Source organism: Aphis gossypii, chromosome 1 (genome assembly GCF_020184175.1).
Source record: "Aphis gossypii isolate Hap1 chromosome 1, ASM2018417v2, whole genome shotgun sequence".
In the NCBI taxonomy this organism is placed as follows: domain Eukaryota; kingdom Metazoa; phylum Arthropoda; class Insecta; order Hemiptera; family Aphididae; genus Aphis; species Aphis gossypii.
In genome coordinates, this window is record NC_065530.1 from 16,771,283 (window position 1) to 16,790,491 (window position 19,209).

Below are 19,209 nucleotides of genomic sequence, written 5' to 3' on the forward strand. Positions count from 1 at the left end.
ATGGCATGTAATTATAATATGGATACAAAATAAAATAAACTATTTACCTTGATAGAAGTATAGTAACGACAAATTTTAAACAATGAATCGTGAAAAATACGACAAGAAATAAATTGAACGAAATTATACGAAATTATTGTACAATCTACATAATAATGTAAAGCGCAAACCAGCAATAACTAAACACAGGAAGTTTCAAGTCTCGCCAGTCTCGGCTTTCCTACTTACAGACATAATTGTGCTATTAAAATAAAATAATAATAATCCACTCGAACATGATCTTTCATCAACATACCTAGTCTAAAACATAACAATATAATACTGCTAACCGTCACAAAATCATACCGGTTTTAAACAAAACTTAAAAATGGCTCAAATTTCATTCTGTCGACTAAGTGCAGTAGTATTATATTATATTATATTATTATAATGTGATTAAATTATTTAGTAGGTTTACTAAGCAAAAAAAAAAAACTATGGAAACGTATTTAGAAACGAACGGAGTAAAGAGAAAATTTACCAAACCGAAAATACCAAAAAAATCAATTCATTCGGATAAACACGTTACACATGCTTTTTATTTTGTCAGTTGTAACTCTCATACACTATAAAGTTATTAATAGCTCATAAGACGTCATAAGATTAGTTACTTACTGTATAGGGGTCTGCTAGAGTTGTTTTCTATTTTCTAACTTATCATTTTATAACTGTCCATGTCAAAACGTTCGCCTGTGTCCAGTCGTGGAAAATTCAGAGAATATATTTTACTCTCGCTTAACATCGATAACTAATATTTTCCGAACAAACGATTAATATTATCAGAAGATGGGCTTTTAAACTGGTCATGTTTCTCCTTAGATCGACCAGATTAGGTAACAGAACATACGTGCTCAGCTGCTGCTGCATGCAACACTCGGTCTCGTCTTACGCGCACAAAACCATAACCTCTAAAAGCGAAAGAACAGGTTACCAGCTACAACGGTAAGGAACCACGACGAGAAATAATAGTAAAAAGTCGACCGACCGGCGGCCAACGTTACGATTTCAACTTCAACGTAGTAAACAAGACGTAACGACTATAACAAGTATATGTATATCGTTGGACCGCGGTTGCGTGGACGTTAAAAGTCGTAAACACGTCAGTTTCACGTTAGAAATCTCGGATCATAATATTAGATTATTATTAGGTACCTATTGTGTGATCTGAGTTAAAAAAACACAAACACGATACGTATGATGTCACGGCAGATTTGTATGACAACACGTCGTTACAACGTAGTGTTATATTTTGGTAAAAAACGATAATGTCATTATCGCGACGGTCGTCAAGACCGACGTTGTCAAGCTAATTGCCGAGCATCCCGTCGTGGAATACGTCGCTTCGTTTATTAATTTTAATAACATTAATATTATCGACGTGAGTATTATTATAATATTATAATATCGTATTGTAAAAAACCGTCGTCGTCGGACGAACGCGACGAGAGGGTACGATAATTATGGTACGCTTCGCGCCCGGTACGGTAATCGCGCACCGACCGGCCGCCGCGCGCGCCGCAGCAGCAGCTGCTGGCCTGGCTCTCCGATCGCGTTCTTCATTATCGCTCGGCGGTGGTGGGGGGATCTCATCGATGACTCGCCGTGCACATGACCCGTGCGAAATCGCAAACATGGCCGACACCATTGTTTTGATTTTACCACACTAATTGCGTGTGTGTACGCGCGCGCTCGTGTGTGTGTGGGTCTGTAAAATTTTTTAACTCTTTTTTTTTTTTTTTTTCATACTCGAATTATTTTTTTACCACCAAATTTTCACTCGGCCCCGACGATGCGCCGGCTGGTCTACTCTTGCGTACCTTCCGTTTCCCGTCGATTTCTGTAACGACACGACGCATAGGTAGTATATACGCTCTCCCGTCTTGTCAGCGTTTCGTCTTCGCCGATAATGTAAATACGCGACGTACGACGACCGGCCAGCTGCAACGTGATACACACCGCCGTAGCCGAAAAACAATCCTAGTGAGTAACGCTTAGTACTTATATATATAGGTACCTGGCCCGCTTGATGGACCGTCACGTCCGATCTTTTTCCGACTCTTATCAGTAACGGAAATGTGTAAAGAATAATGTTATGAAAAAATCCTACCTAGATCGACGGCGATCAGTCCGACGCACATTGTTTTCGTGTCCCGTTCTCGGTTTGATTGTTTTGAATTTCGATTTTCGACTTTTGCCCCTTGCCGCCGAATTTGCTACGCGAGAGGTCTGCTTTCTATTGTGTCTGTTGTGTAATACCGGTCTGTATACATACTCACAGCAGTATCTTAATGCTCAGTTGGACAGTATGACTTGAATTCAACTAGAATTTTTGTAGATAGGTATCTACTTTTAAATATACACCAAGCTTATGTTTTACTTGAAATGTGTTAAGTCAGTGGTAATCATTTGAATTTATTATAATTTTTCTCTATCCTTTACATTTACCTCTGTATTTACCATATGCTGATTTTAACCAATTATATCAGTGGATATATATATTTTAAAATTCTATATATCATTGTATTATAATGGTTCTTCATAGAATGGATTTAGCTTTAAATTGAAAAATGTTTATAGTTTGTTTTTGTCATTTGTTTAGAAAATAACTTTTAAAACAAAACTAAAAAAATATTTGTCTGACTAGTATGTATAGGTATACTCAATTGTTGAAATATAGTATTAGTTATCATATCATTTTTCTTATACCTACTTTAGTTGTTTTCTAGTACAAAAACATCCTTGAGTAGTATTGTGAAATAGATAGGAGTATAGGACACGATAGATATCTATTGGTAACATTATTAAATTAAATGCAAACTTTGAACTATAAATGTTTTTTTTATTATTCAGTAAATAATAATTATTTTTTCTAAACAAATGACCTAATAATTATTTCTATTCCTATTAATTATTTGCTTAAATTTTACTATTTGTTTATTTTTATTTCTAGTTAGATTTTTAAAAAAATAAAATAATATTTTACATTTTCATTTTTATATCTGCAATGAAAAAGATGTTAATGATATTAATGCAATGACATCTGTAGGTACTATTTTTGACTTGGCTCAAACTCTTATACAAATTCTTTAACCATAGTACCTAATCTATTCATTTGTTGATTTTAAATTTCCCATCTTCAATTATTATATTTTAACATAATTAACAAAGTAATAGGTATACATGTAAAAAGCTTGACGTCAGTTACTTATATTTTTTTTTAGATAGACCTGTCAATCATATTTCATGTTTACCTAATAGATATACACGGGTATACATGTTTTATTATCATTAAGTACCATAGGTACTGACTTATTGATTTTATTTTTATTTAGATATAGGTATATTAATCTACTTTGAATAATTATAGTTGTAATAACTTATCAGTGGTTATGATATATTACTAATTTTATTATAAGTTATAGGTACTTATCATTACTTTTTTATTTTTTCATGAATGAAGAATATGGAAAATCAGGGCCATCATCAATCTTCAGTGAAAAAACGTTCCATTGACGATATCATAAATAATATAACATCAGATCTTCAAAGTTATGAAGGTCGTTATATGGTGTTGGGTAATCCGAGACAATCGACTGATATGATGTGGCAGCAAGTGAATAACTATGCAAATCCTCCTCAGCCACAACATAATATTTATAATCAAGAACCAATGAATTTAACAAACAACAACCCATATTTATTAAATACTAATCAGTTCACTCCATATATGCAACCTCAGAATTCAATACCAGGATATGTTAACTATGATCATCCAGTATATCCACAGCAGCATCATCCTCATCATCATCAGCATCAGCATCATCAACAGCAGCAGCAGCAACAACATCAACAACAACAACAGCAGCAACAACAACAACAACACCAACAAACTTCTCAGCAGCAGCAACAAATGAACTATACATACTATCAACAGCCACAATATACTTCTCATCCTATGTCATACCAGGCCCCTACATATGGTCTTTTTGATGGACCGTGTAATGATGCTCTTATTGAAAACCTCGTTCAGAGTTGGAGCCAAACTCAAAGCGGTAGTGGTGGTGGTGGTAGCAATAATAATAGTGTATTTAGCCGTTTTGGAGATCAAGCTTTTCAAACATCAAGAGAAATGATTCCTGACCGAGATATTAATGTTATTAACCATAATACAATGTCTAACCACAAAAATATTACTACACCAGTTAGGAAGGTTAGAATGGTAGCAGAAGTGCGCCCAATGCGACCGAGCTATTCTGATGTTTTAGCTAAATCTCCTGCTGTAGGGCCAGTAAAAAAAGCTGTAGCTAGTACACAAGTTGAAACGTCTTCAGATGTTAAAATTCCATCTAAAGTAAAAACAACTGTTAAAAAGAAAAAGAATTCTGCTAAGGTGAGTCAAGGGGAATCTGGGTTAAGAAGACAAAATTCATCTGCGAGTAGTGAAGAGCGCAACACTCCTACAGTAGAATATAAAGAGGATAAAAAGTCTGAAGTAATAATCAATGGCAATGAAAAAGTGTGGACATCATCAGAAGACTTGAACGGATCAGAATATTTTGAAGCTGATGAAAACGCTTATAGTAATATTATGGTGCCAAAGTCTAAAGAAAATAATAAGAAAGATAAAACAAAAGTTAAACCTAAGGCGACTGTTCCATTGTCAAAAAGCTTAGGTAAAATAAAAATATTTGGTATTACTCATATCACATTTTGTTAAAATTGTTCTTTTTTATAGGTCATACTGTAAAGCCTATGAAAGATGATGTTGAAAAACTCAAGTCCAAAAAAACTGTTCAATCAAATTGTATAAATGGTGTTGCTAAAAAAGAAAAGTTAAATAATGACTCAAAGAAGCATAATGAATCAAATAGTATGTTAATATTGTTTAAAATTGTTTTCAATTATAAAATTATATTTAAAACATTTCCCTATAGATGTTAATACAACAACAAAATTTGATGAAGTTGAAAAACCTTCGACCAAAATGTCTTCTAATGTATCCCAACCACAACAGACTGCAGCAACTAGCAAAAATCAGGGTTCTCGTAGTACTGCCACATTCACAGCACTACCATTCAAAGCAAGATATCAACGTGTAACCAAAAAGCGACCACGTAGCTCTGCCATTAACACAATGAGTATGTAAAATTAGATACAATAATATTTAGCTATATTTTTTAAATTAACCATGTCGATATTTTCAGTAACAAAACATTTAAACTTTTTAAAAGCTCAGTTTGTTCAATATGCTCCATTAATGGTCTTCTGGTTTGTTCATCTATTATGGGATGTTATCACCATGAGCTTACATTTACTTTTACATTTGTGAGTAACTACTTTTGAACATTAAAATAAGGTTCAAAGTCATTTTGTACAGTCTTCTATGAAAGATACAGAACCCAAGTATCTTGTACAGTATAGTAAAAAAAATAGATAACAGAACTATATTTGTTTTGAGCAGTTAGTATTAATTTAATATAATAAGAAAAACATTTAAACAAAATATTAAGCTAAGTCATTAAATAAAATAAAAAATAGTGATTTCAAATAATTTGTTCTTTCATAAATAGTATTTATTATCATGTTTTATTTTACTAAAATTGAGCAATTTTCATGATAAATATATTACCACTCCACAATCTACTGTCAGTCTATTTTTTCTTTATTGGAACTGGATTAAAAAAATGGTCAGCAATCAGCATTCCATGACATGTTTATAAGGAAAAAACTTACTCTATGTTACAAATTGAATTGAGCAATTAAATAAAATCCAGTAATAAATAATAACAAAGATTGTAATGAGTGAAAGACGATTAACACTTGTGTCACCAAAGTAGGAAAATAATTTAATAAAAATGTCATCAGTCAATCAAGTAATGAACTTGAATATTTTGTTATTAAGGGGATTGGTGACGGTGATTTCCTGTCTTTGTCTAACACACGCGCAACATAAGAATTCAGACGTGTTTTTTGTCCAACGTACCGATTGATACAGTAAAGCGATAAGAATTTTGAAAACAGATTTGAATTCGTCGTCAAGTCTACTTGAGAACGGCCAGTCCACATTTTTGATATTATCTGCCAAAATCTTAAAATTATTATATTACAAACGAGTAATAAAAATTGTCATATTTCAATTATTTAAAAAGTTATATTTTAATTTAAAAAATGTGGACTGGCCGTTCTCAAGTAGACTTGACGACGAATTCAAATCTGTTTTCAAAATTCTTATCGCTTTACTGTATCAATCGGTACGTTGGACAAAAAACACGTCTGAATTCTTATGTTGCGCGTGTGTTAGACAAAGACAGGCAATCGCCGTCACCAATCCCCTTAATTAAAAACAATATTTTTCTACTAAAAATGTTTAGTAAAAGGCCATTTACAATATTAACTATTAAAGTTAATTTTCGGGATAGTTAGCCTTACCAAAAAAATTTATTGAGACATGCTTATTTTAAAAATCACGACCTATAGTTACCCTGTTGTATATAGATTAAATAAAAATGAAAAATATGAAACAAAATAGTATTTTATATTGAATGATCATTATTTTTTATAGACTTGTTTTAGTATGTATATATATATATATATTTAATATTTAGTAGAGACTTTTGTGTTTAAATACGTTATAAGTAATTATTTTCAAAAATATAATTGTAAATTTAAATATCTTCAAAAAATAAAACTAAATGGGTAGGACTACATTTTTTTTAAACTTTAATCTACAACTATAAAACTGTTTATTTAAAGCAAAATAAAATTTACTGGTTTCGATTTAAAAATTTTATTTTAAATTTTCAATACAAAATATCAAATAATTAATGTTGCTTAATTCTTATTTTTGATGTTTGGTAATCAGCTCAACTATACAAATTATTATGGAATCTAAATTTTTTATTTGCTAAACAAACTAATTGTTTGCTTTCTGAGTTTAGTAGACAGTTTATAAGTGACTTAAACCTAAAAGTATAATTATCTAATATCTGAAAAACTTTATTGAATATTTTTATTTATTATATAGATCAGCATCAGGTATTACTCAACTTGCTGAATTTACTAAGAATTGTTGGAAGCATTTTTGGATTGGATTGAGCTCGCCGTTTACAGGTGCATCACATTGGGCTCGAGTTAAATGGAAAGATCAGAATTCGGGTAACACTCTGCAAACAAATATTCCACTGCCTACTACTGGTGAAGAAGCACTTAAAAGGCTACTCGCTTGCAAAGGAAAAGATCCGTATAGGTAATTTCAATTTTAAAAATACTATTTATGTATATTTGTGATAATTCAACTTTTATAATAAAAAATAATCTAATTTTAATATAATGTGTATTTTTAGTATTTTGGGTGTGACTGTTGATTCATCAGAAGATGATATCAAGAAGTATTACAAGAGACAAGCTGTTCTTGTTCACCCAGACAAAAACAATCAGTCAGGCGCTGAAGAAGCTTTTAAAATTTTAATTCATGCTTTCAACATGATAGGTGATCCAGTGAGTTGTTTTTATTTTATGACAGCTAAATAAATATTTTTTGTTTTGTGCTCTTATTAATTTTTTTTTATATATATATTTATAGGAGAAACGTAAACTCTATGATAGTGGTATTGAGCACATTAAAGAAAACTATGATGAACTCAACAAATTGTTGAAAAATCTTCATGAAAAAATGGCACAAGTTGCAAATACAATTAGGTATTTACAATAATTATATTAAAAATAAATTTTAGGTACTCTATGGTTCTAGCAAAATAAGATTTATCAGATTTAAATTTTATCATAGTGTGAAAGTACATTTTACTAATTTTCCTCATTACTAGGGCTCGGATTTTAAAGCATATGCTTCTTATTTTTGTATTTTATGTTATAGCAATAAAAAAAAAAAAAAAAAATTAATAAGAAAGGTAAAACCCTGGAATACAGACTAAATGGTTATGTTGGATTATTATTGTTTCATTATCAATTTGATTATTAAATGTATTAAATATATTGATTGTCGACCTACAGGCAGCCTACAAGTATATAGCTTCTGTCGAACAATAGTCAGTTTACCTAGTTCAAATCTAAGAAAATACATATTTAATTTTAATTAATTTTTCATTTAGTTTTATAACTAGTTCATGATAATTTTTAGTCCCTTTTTTTTGCTTTTTTAATCGTGGACAATCGAGTGCTTTTTTGTTATTTATTATTAAGGTCTAAATTTTTATATATTTACATGTTTTTTCTAAACAGTTCAAACAATAGCTATGTCAGAGGTTCTTAACCCTTAGTCATTATTTTATCAAATTATTAGTTATTTACTGTGTACTTATGTTAATGGATTAATTACGTTGTCTCAGGTGTACTAGCTGTGGAAAACGGCACAAAAGGAAGCTGGTGTTATGTCGGCCAATGTACGCTGCACGCTTCTGTGCATTGTGCAATGTGCATCATTCCGCTCGTGACGGTGACATTTGGTCAGAAAGCAGTATGTTTGGTTTGCGCTGGAAGTACTTTGGATGTATGGACGGTGGAGTATATGATATTACTGAATGGGCCACTTGTCAGCACGGCAGTCTGAAGCACATGCGAGCAGATACTCATTCTGTGCAGTATAGGATAATATTTGGTGGCAAACAACAAACTCCCGAGCCGACGGTTTCCCCATCACCGCCCACACAACAACCCAGAACTCAAGCACCGCCACCACCTTCGACGCCCTTATTTGAGTATGTATCACTGGATAACCCGATGGACTGCAGTAGAATTGATGACTAATACTGATTTTTTTTCTGCTCGCAGTTTTCATCAACCTCACCTAGATGAATTCTTGAGTTCGTTTTATCAACATCCAATGCCGGGTTCCGCGACCAATGGTGAATTTGGAACAACAACAGACATTCCTCGGCAACGCACCAAAAACAAAAGAAAAAAATAGAAAATGATCTTCCTCGAATGTGCACTGTTAGATATATGTTTTTCGTTTTCGAAAAATCCAATTTCATAATAAGTATCTTATTTAGACTAATAATTAATAACTCAAACAGATTGCAACATTTTGTTTTAATTTGCGTTTTAAACATCTTATCACTTGTACTTGTATTCATAAGTACATTGGCGATTTACACTGTTTTTCATTATCATTATCATTGTCATCACCATCATGTTTATGTATGAACAAATACGCCCCTCAAATCAAGTGATATATTTTTTTAATACTTATAAGCGTTTTATTAATTTACTACATAACATTAACATCTGTTTATCATAAACTGTTACACAGCTTAATTTTAAATTAACCTTAATATTTACACTCTGTGTTTTTATTTATTGTCTGTTCAAACCTTAAATTAAAAAAAAAAAAAAAAAATTTAAAGAGATTTCTCCTTTTTAAGTTTTAAACCTTTCCCACTTTTAATTGTGTTTTAGACGATTTTTTAGTGTTTAACCCAATCAATTTATTGTGTCAGTACATTATGTATATCTCAAACACAGTAATGTCAATTTTGTGAACTTATTAACGTAATAACAATAAATAAAATTTCTATCAAAAAAATAATTCAGTATTAAAACATTTGTTTCAAATCCTTGTCATTGCCCAGTATTGTAAAGAATACTTTGAAAATGTATTTTATTATTCAAATAAATTTTTCAAAAGTATTGATACTATTTATTTTTATGCACTCCCATAACTGCACTGTGCAGTTGGTATTACCACGGTAAAGGTTCTCAACTAAAAAATGGTTATTCACTAAAATTTTATTTTATTTAATGACAATACTTATGATTTCTTGAATCACAATTTTTATTTATTTCAAAAAGTATTTATCGCCACGATTTCTTTGATTCTTAAATGTTCATCACAAATTAATATGTCATAACAATTAATGACCAGAATTAAATGCTCTAAAAAAAAATGCTAAAATTGATGTTTTATTGTTTTGTTTTTTATTGGCAGAATAAAGATATTTGCATTCGTATGCATTAAAAAATGTGTTGTGAATTAAATAAAATAATTAATTGACATTAATCTGTAACCATAGTATTTATTTTCAATTAAGTTTTACTGCGTATAATATATCACTAATAGTGATGCAATTGTGGACCACTGTAAAAATATTATTGAAATTTAATTATAAAATAATATCTAATTGCTAATTTACTTTTGTTTAGTATTTTTTTCTCCTTATTTGTAATGTTTTGAATGGCAAGTTTTTTTGAAGATGAACCATAAATATAATTAAATTAAAATTTAATAGTGAGTTCTCAACAATGATCGTGTCATGTTCACATCGTACAAATATTTTTTACACACAGATATAGAAAGGTAAAATAACTTGGATGTTTGTTGACTAAGAAGAGGAAGGATTCTTGAATAAATCGTCTGAGACTATTGTCTCTTCTTTAGACAAATAGTTTGCGAGTAAAGGAATATAATTTGTAAACTATAAGATACTTGCATACATTTACGTTTTACACAAATGCAAACATTATATTTATATATATATATATATATATAAGCAAAAATGTAAAATATATATATTAATGTTTCATTTAATATTTTAATATAAATGTAAAAAAAAAAAAAAAAACAAATATTATAGCTTATAGTAGCGAAACATCAAAAATAGATACAAACTATTTATTCATTTCTTCAAAGCGCATATTCTTACATCGATGGGAATGAGAGTACAATATTGAAAATATGTTAACATAATAAAAAAATAAAAAACAAATAATAATGAAAACCTATTAATATAATCCATTTATGTCCTTGGATAAAATTAGTCATGTTGAACGCACATAGCATGTAAAATGGATTATCAATAAAATTAAATGGTACAGAAAAACAAATGAACTGTGTAAACACAACGTTAAAGAACACAATTGAATGCTTCTTTTTGTGTAGGTAAATTATCAAAAAATAAAGCTCAATAATTGTCAAACAATAAAACTTAATAATATAATCATAAAATAATATGCACATCCCAATCTTTATTTTCCATGAAGTTTTAGAAGTACAGTAAAACTTCTATAGAACTTTCATCAAAAGAACCTTAAACAAGAACTAATATTTAAAAGTAATAAATCAACAGAAGAAAAGCATATCGGACAGTTAAGTTAACTACTAGAATTTCAATAATTATTTTTTATAAGAATTTTATCGATTTGTTTATTTATAAACATCTAAAACCACATGAAAAAAAAAACAAAGCACACAATATAAATATTGTATTTAACTCTGAGATACATAATCAATCTACTATACTTAACTCATGTAACAGTTATAATAAATTTCATAAAAATAAATAATGACATGTAAACCAACATTTTAATAGCGTATCAGATGAGATAAAATTTCTTATTTGTAAAAAATACACACAATTATTAAGACTATAAAACTGTATCAATTATCAAGTATGATTTTACGTCATCGCAGAACAGAAGATAATTTTTTTTTATAAATGTGATTAATTTGATACAATGATATACTGTGAAATCCATTGGCAATGATTTTATCTAATCTGATCGTTCATATTATAGCTTTATAGACTTATTACAATTCAAACAACTTGATACAAAATGTAAGTAATATATTATATTAAAAATAGTTGGCCAAAAACACATATCCTAAATTAATCTCTATATAATAAAAATAATTAGTAGTCTTTGTAAAACACAAGCAGTTGAATCTCATTAGGTAAAGTGTTTACAGAACAAGCCTTATTTGTTTTGTAGCATTTAGAGACTAACTTAAAAATAACATTATATCGTTTTATACTACATAGAGAGATTTCTGTATAATAGTAATATTATTGTAATTGGAGCATATGTTTTAAATTTGTTCAGTCCACATTAGATAATCAATTTTTTTGGTCAATGCGATATTAAATAAATCTGTATAATAAAAATCAAAATGAAAATGATTAAGAAGCCATACCCGCATATTTGGTCTCCATTATACTTAAACATGACAGCAAATTTTACACATTCTAACATAATAAATCATTTTACTCTAGTGAATTTAACTTTATTTTTAATTTTATAATTAAAATTACATAGAAAGCTTCCTTGGGTCCTAGATAATATTCAAACCTTGATAGTTTAATGATAATTCAATTCACTTTAATACTAGGAATAACAAGAGTAAAATATAGATTCTCCTGAATAAAATTTGTTGTTATGTGTTAGTGATACAAAACAAGTAGTAGTTAATGTTAAATAAATTATATCTATTCTTAATTTTTCTGGCTTTATAATAAAACAAAAACATATATATGATATAAATGACACAATGATTTGATTATTACTAAGAGACCTCAAAACATTGGGTGATTTCTCTCGAGATGTATGACACGTCTAATAGATCATTAGTTGTCTATAATTGATTCAATTAGTCTTTTAAAATGCTATATAATAAGATTAAATATATAGTACCAACTGAGTTTAATAACTTCAAACATAATCAACCAGATTTCACTTTAACTCTACCAATTTCTTATGCACATTATATTTTTAAGAAATACATTATTTTCTTAATTGATATGACACCTCAATTTATTTTCATCCTAACTTGTAATAAAAAAAATAACTATGTTTAATAACTAGTTAAAACATAAATCGCTTAACATAAATATATAAATGATAACCTAATAAAAAAAAATATATATAGGTTATGCAAATATTGCAAAATTACAAAATTATTATTTGATCACAGAAGTAACAGGGTGCAAAAAATAATTTTTTTCTCCTGACATTTAATATCAACCCTGAATTTTGTTCTTAGTTAAAACATAGTTGCAGCTTAAAGCTTCAAAGCTTATTTTATTGATTATTACTCAAGTAGGTTTCATAATCTTTGGGCAATAGTTTCAGCCAAAAGGCATAAGCTCAAAAGTATTAAAAATAATATGTATGGAGAGAATTACACCTGGTAATAATCAACTGATTACTGTAATCTTTGAACTTTAAGCTGCGATTGAAGTGTGGAAACAAGATCCTCGAGGTCTTGAATGCGCCGATCTCTGTGGGCCAATTGTTTTCTAAGCATGTTTAATTCTTCACATTGACGAGTGAAAGCTTTTTTCATCTGTAACCAACATCCCATGATAAAATATTAAATAATAATTTTATTTATAACGTTAAGCTTTATATAAAAACGAAACAAGGCATAAACGCAAATAAGCTCCCATAAATGTTTATTATCATAGCTATTATACATAGATATTATATTAAAAAATTACAAAATGTATAATAAATCACAGAAAATATAAATTTTGGCTTAGGTTAAAAATGTGAAAATTAAAATTGATTACTTCATATTGTTTATGTACTTGATGGTATTATGAAAAATGTATTTTCTATGAAATTATAACATGCATTTCATGTTTGAAAATTGAAATCTATATAAGATACATAATATAATCATTAATATCCACTTTTATGTCTTTAAGTAGCTCAAAATATGATAAAATAATTAAATATATGTTGTTAGAACTCATAAAATATAAACAAACAATCACTTGTGACTGATATAAGTACTTGCAATCATTGGTAAATAGCAAATATTATCAACTTAGGAAATGATTTAAAAACATAATCAACTTTTTTTCTTTTATGTATGTATACACTTCAAAAAAATTTTTCGGGAACACATTATACAGTATTTATTACCAAAATAGATAATTGATATTAACACTAACCTGATATTCATTTTTCATAATATCATTGGAATTTGAGTTTTCCTTCATATTGCATTCTTCATCTCCATCAGTCTAAAATTAATTAATCAAAATTTAACATTAACTATAAACCAAAATTTTGAAGAGGTTAAACACACTAATTTTGTTCATGAAATATTGAAAAAAACTTTTAAATTAACAAATGTTGATATTTTTAAGCTTACTGTATTAGTGAATTTGCCAACTAATGAATTACTCAATTTCTGTTGTATTTGTTGAAATTTCATGTTTTGATTAACTTGAGTCTTTTGGTTTTTTTCAATCTCTGGCAACATCTTTAAAAGTAAAATAAATAATTACGTTTGATCAATCAGTTGCTAACTAATAATATTGAATTAATTATATTTACATCTAATGGTCGATAATCAGGTACTGTTTCCTTGGAGAGGAAAGCAAATTTCATACGGTAATTGGTGTCATTACGAGTGGCTTCATTAGAAACAAATGCTTGAGGTTTATGTGTTTTTACTGAAACCCCTATTTATATATTTAAAATCAAAACAATTAATTTTTTTGTTTTACACAACAAAGCAATAAGCTAATCTAACCTGTTTTCATTGACATTAAGACGGGTGGTTTACTTATTCCATTAAACCATTCTTGGGCACTCAATGCTGGTACTGGAGCAGCAGTATCAGGATACAAGTCATGTTGATACTGGTCACTCTAAAATAAATGTTAAAAAAAAGTAGTAAAATAATAATTATTTAGATTCTTTTAATTTTATACAATATCATAATTGTTTATCTTAAAAAAAAAAGGTAACCAAACAATAACTACAGTTATATATTTATATTAATTAATAAATGCGTACATAAATATAAATAAAATAATATTGGATACTTCTAATGATTTAGTCTTTTAGAAAAATTTATATTTAGTAAATTTATATTATTATCTTACCTTTCTTGGAACAATCATTGAAATTGGTTCACAAACATTACGAGTAGTGTGTAATTTATAAAACCGCATTATTTCACAACGACTCACATTACAGCCACGTTTAAGCATCATTCCAAATCCTTTCTAAAAATGAAATAATTATACATAACTTTTAATTTTAAAATAAATATAAAATGCTATAGTTAACATTATTTTAAACGAAACAAATAACTAACTTGTGGGCAACCAGATATAAATTGGTTTAAAAAATGTATATATGGTGATTCGTCAACTATTTCATAGTATCTTATATTGCCATCGCCCTAAAAATATCACATATTTTTATAAATAAATTAATATGTTGGGACAAGAAAATAAATAACAATTATACTGAAGTATAACTATGTTTTAACTAACTTTTCCAGCTAAATAAACCATTCTTGTGTCATAGTCATAGTATGGAAATAAAATTCCTGATGATGAATCAATATTGACACGATGCAAAGGTTCCGATAAATCAGTATGGTTCCAAATAGCTATCTGCCTATCTGAATATGTTGAAAAGCCTGTGGTCAATAACCGCTCATTATCCAAATAAATTACCTTACACGAACGTGATCCTTCATGACAAATTCCCTCCTATATAATATGAAAGATACAGATAAAAAATAAAAAAGTATACTTATATAATTTATTTTAAGAATTAAAATAATATAATTACTTACTGAAACCACTAATCCAGATCTAGGATCAATTGATCTGATTTTTTTATCTTTGCAGGTTGTAGCTAATCTGGTACCATCTCTGTTGAATGCTAATGAATGTACAATATCTGGATGACAATCAATTGTATTTAAAATTTGACCTGTGCCCGCATCCCATAACATAACCTATTATATAAATATAAATAGTAAAAATTAAAACCAGGGATCATTTTTATGTTCAATTTCTTTTTTTAAATATATAATAATATAAATAAAATAAACACAAAATATAGTGAAAAATTACAAAATACTAAAATATAGTTGGTAAACAATATTTAACTATATTTATTTACGTTATAAAATTTACTTGAGCATAAATAATATGCTGATATACAATATTATATCCTGATATTTTACATAGTATATTATACTATACTATAGTAGAACTGTACTCATTATATTTTAAATTATAATATAAGTTAATTTATTAAAATAAATATCGTATATTTTTTCTTACCAAATAATCAAATCCAGAGCTAGCTATGACATTTTCTGCAGTTGGGTGCCATTCAATGTAACCTACTCTACGACGATGTCCACGCAACTCTATCAGCCATTCATTCAAGTTGCAACTTAGACCACTATCTGGGATATACCATAGTTTAATCTATAAAATATTAATAAGAAAAAAAAATTAATTTTAAAATTAAAGAATTGAATAAATAAACACAAATTGTATGACACATAAGACTTACAGTACAGTCGTCAGAACAAGAAGCAATTATATTATCATTGAATGGGTTCCATTTTACATCTAAAACTGGACCTCTATGGCCTGTAACTTTGCTGGTATTTAAATCTAAACGACCAGTCTAAAAGCAAGCAGAAATATTACTCATATTATAACATTATTTCGACTAATATTTTATACTAGTTAATACCTTATTGATTGGTAATACTACAAATGCTCCACCACCAGCTACTTCAGTCACAATGGCAACAAATTTTGGGTTGGCAGCACAAAAATTAGAGTCATGAGCATTACGTGTGATTGGTATATTGTCATACAATTCTTCTCGCCTGGACGGGGATCCGTATACATGACGAAACTTTGAACTACGTACTCCACGGAACAATGACTATTAAATATAATATAATAACAATTTGAAAAAAAAAATTATAACATTGTAAATTAGGTAAGAATATTAAATTGTAGGTACCGTATTATTTTTCATGTTGATTGTATGTTGTTAAAATAATATCTGGAATTCATGCATTTCAAAAACAAAACACTAGGAAAAATTTAAGCATATAAAACTGAAAAAAAAAAATAAAATAATAATATTACTTCTATATTCTACAACAAAAAGTTATCTATTTATATAGGTGTTTACACTATTCATAAGAAAAAAATAAAAAACAAAACTAAAACCTTTAAATCAACAGAGAAAAGCTTCTAATCTAAACACTCTTCTGACCTCTTAAATGAATTATTATATGTAATAATATATGAACATTCACTGTAAGATAAAAAATAATGGTAGGCAGGTACTTGACGCATAAAATAATATTCATGAATAATGCAAGAACATAATTGAACACATATCGTCACTGCCCTTTCTCTCTCTAAATAAATTACACGCTACAAAATGCATTTTACAACCAACTACATAAATATTATACAGCTAAATAACGTACCGTCCTTTTGTGGTCTATTACTCTATTGTACAATGTAGACACAGTGTATTATAATGAACTTTGTCGAAATAATATCAAACAGTAGACTCTAAGAATAATGTTTCTTACGTTATTTTGAGCCCATGTAAGCAATTACGACATCAATATTATTGTTATCTGTTTGATCGTACAAAAGCCAGAAACCTGTAACGAGTTGCAGTAGCTAGTGCACGTTACAGTAACGATTAGGTACTACATGGGTAACAAAGGGTTTGGTGGCTATCGCCGTCTTCGTTATGTGCTTAAGTCCGTCACGTAAAAACAATAAAATAACAGCAAACGTAATAAAACTCAGCGAGCAAAACGGCAAATCACTAACCAAACAAGTCTAGTGCCTAATGCCAGTATTTCAGAGTCATATTAGTGAATCGCGATTCATTACCTTGACCACGGGCTTGTTGCATGCCCTGATGTCTACCAGGGCGTTAGACTTGAACACGTCGTCGATTTTATATCCGGTACAGTGTTTATCCAGAGTGCCCATAATGCAATTGATTTTATATGAGCGTCATAAAGAAGGAAAATAATTCGGGAAAAAATGGCGCGCGAAATTTCGTACGAAAAAAAACGCGGAAACAGACGACCGCACAACAGACGCCTCTCGACGACGCTGTGGACTGGGGGCTCGGACGACGGAATCGTCGACGCCAGGTGGCGGCGGCGGCGACGATAGAGTTATGTTATTGTCCCCCGTCCCGCGTCAAGTGCGTGCGTCTGTGCGCATGCGTGGGTGACAGGGCGCGGGGGTGGTTGTGTCGCGTCTAACCGCGGTTACGGTACACCACGGGAAGGGGTCGACAACCTTGCGCCGGGGCAGCGTCGCGTGACCGCGGATAATAATAATAATATTATGTAAACGTAAACATACGACGGCGCTACGACACGTTACGCGGTAACCGATAACGTATCATTATAATATGACTCAGAATTGTTATTGTGGCGCCGTCCAAACAGAGGATACGACAACTGTCTGTCGTCCAGTGTCCGATTATCTTTTCGACGGCGTCAGCTCGGCAATATCGATCAGTTTTCTCCCTCGTCGCCTGTTGGCGACCCCAACGCAGATCGTTCCAAGTCGCACTGAAATTCGGGAACATTTGACATCAAAATAACAAAGAAACAACTATAGCCTCGCCAGCCACTGTGTACAAGCAAACGCACTCATTGCGGTTTTCGACGCTGACAATGGGGCGAGACCGTCGCGTGTCGAGCTTGACCCTTTACATAGCAAAATCGCCTCGTGCTGTCAATCGTCATTTCTATTTATGTGACCTGCGGCGGGTAGATTACGTGTTACCTGTGTATAGACGGATTTTACAAGTGCCGTATGAATTGGGGTTACTATTTGCAGTAATGACCCCTTTTAAAATGTATTATTTTATTCTTTTTAAATCAAAATCATAAATTCTCGCGAATGAACTATCGGCTGATTTTTGAAGACATGAAAAATTATAGAAGAAAAAAAATAAAAACGTTGAGATTGCCATACCAGCCCGCGCGTCATCTCCGACGGCGCGTATAACGTCGCACATTCGTGTCAGCTGCAAGTAGTTCATGTCACATCCTCATTTAGTTCCATTAGTTTTAATCACGATTAAAGATACTATCTTTAATCGTGGTTATAACTTTTAATATTGGTATGAATAACACACTATTGTCAAATGTAATGTTGACAGCGTTATCTGTATTTAAAAAATATATATATTTTTATACTTCAATAACTTATAAAATGATTTCAGTTCTAAAAGGTTAATACAGGCATAATCATAATATATTAATCATAATAATATGCTACCTAATCATAACTACTTATTTAAATTAAAATCGATCAAAATAATTCATAATTCATAGTCCTAAATATATTATCATTCTCAACTTTCGATTGAAGATGCATGCAATACCTACATAGTACTTATGGCCTATGTGTATCATATCATAAATCATTAAATACCTAATAATAAACTGTGTTGATCTTTTCTCCATCAAACCAAATTAAAAAGAAAACAAGTTTTCCTCTCGATAATTTTTTTTTGCCTAAGAAAATAATATAGACATTTTTATATATTTCAAAGATATATACATCAAGATTTTTTGGTGAGATTTTATGAACTTATAAAATT

At 29.8% G+C, this 19,209-nt stretch overlaps 2 protein-coding genes across 4 annotated transcripts; one reads left to right on the top strand and one right to left on the bottom strand.

The window, feature by feature from the left end:
- The first annotated feature begins 1,633 nt into the window (after window positions 1–1,633).
- On the top strand, window positions 1,634–10,186 carry LOC114121784 (dnaJ homolog dnj-5). Of its 2 annotated transcripts, none has more exons than XM_027984247.2 (10): window positions 1,634–2,019; window positions 3,500–4,712; window positions 4,775–4,909; window positions 4,974–5,177; window positions 5,244–5,364; window positions 7,064–7,285; window positions 7,383–7,536; window positions 7,622–7,737; window positions 8,385–8,753; window positions 8,827–10,186. In XM_027984247.2, exons 2-10 carry the CDS (start codon window positions 3,503–3,505, stop codon window positions 8,960–8,962), a joined length of 2,667 nt encoding a protein of 888 aa, XP_027840048.2. In that variant the 5' UTR covers window positions 1,634–2,019; window positions 3,500–3,502; the 3' UTR covers window positions 8,963–10,186. The 2 variants fall into 2 exon arrangements, with proteins under 2 accessions (XP_027840048.2, XP_027840056.2); XM_027984255.2 differs by lacking the exon at window positions 1,634–2,019 and adding an exon at window positions 2,360–2,378.
- Window positions 10,187–10,728: 542 nt separating this feature from the next.
- Window positions 10,729–17,719, bottom strand: LOC114121798 (coronin-2B-like). Of its 2 annotated transcripts, XM_050198267.1 has the most exons (14): window positions 17,472–17,688; window positions 16,573–16,669; window positions 16,294–16,491; window positions 16,108–16,224; window positions 15,870–16,019; window positions 15,374–15,538; window positions 15,066–15,287; window positions 14,885–14,971; window positions 14,670–14,792; window positions 14,315–14,432; window positions 14,116–14,243; window positions 13,931–14,041; window positions 13,728–13,799; window positions 10,729–13,114 (listed from the first exon to the last, which is right to left on the bottom strand). In XM_050198267.1, exons 2-14 carry the CDS (start codon window positions 16,585–16,587, stop codon window positions 12,974–12,976), a joined length of 1,647 nt encoding a protein of 548 aa, XP_050054224.1. In that variant the 5' UTR covers window positions 16,588–16,669; window positions 17,472–17,688; the 3' UTR covers window positions 10,729–12,973. The 2 variants fall into 2 exon arrangements, with proteins under 2 accessions (XP_050054224.1, XP_027840070.2); XM_027984269.2 differs by lacking the exon at window positions 16,573–16,669 and having other exon boundaries at window positions 17,472–17,719.
- Window positions 17,720–19,209: the final 1,490 nt, after the last annotated feature.

Excerpts from the sequence above, each read along its gene's own strand:
- LOC114121784 (XM_027984247.2), top strand. The coding sequence starts at position 3,503 with ATGGAAAATCAGGGCCATCATCAATCTTCAGTGAAAAAACGTTCCATT. Across the intron at positions 4,713-4,774 it reads TCCATTGTCAAAAAGCTTAG|GTCATACTGTAAAGCCTATG; the intron begins GTAAAATAAAAA and ends TCTTTTTTATAG. Across the intron at positions 7,537-7,621 it reads TCAACATGATAGGTGATCCA|GAGAAACGTAAACTCTATGA; the intron begins GTGAGTTGTTTT and ends ATATATTTATAG.
- LOC114121798 (XM_027984269.2), bottom strand. The coding sequence starts at position 17,573 with ATGGGCACTCTGGATAAACACTGTACCGGATATAAAATCGACGACGTG. Across the intron at positions 15,539-15,869 it reads GCTCTGGATTTGATTATTTG|GTTATGTTATGGGATGCGGG; the intron begins GTAAGAAAAAAT and ends TTTATATAATAG. Across the intron at positions 14,793-14,884 it reads TTATATCTGGTTGCCCACAA|AAAGGATTTGGAATGATGCT; the intron begins GTTAGTTATTTG and ends TTTCATTTTTAG.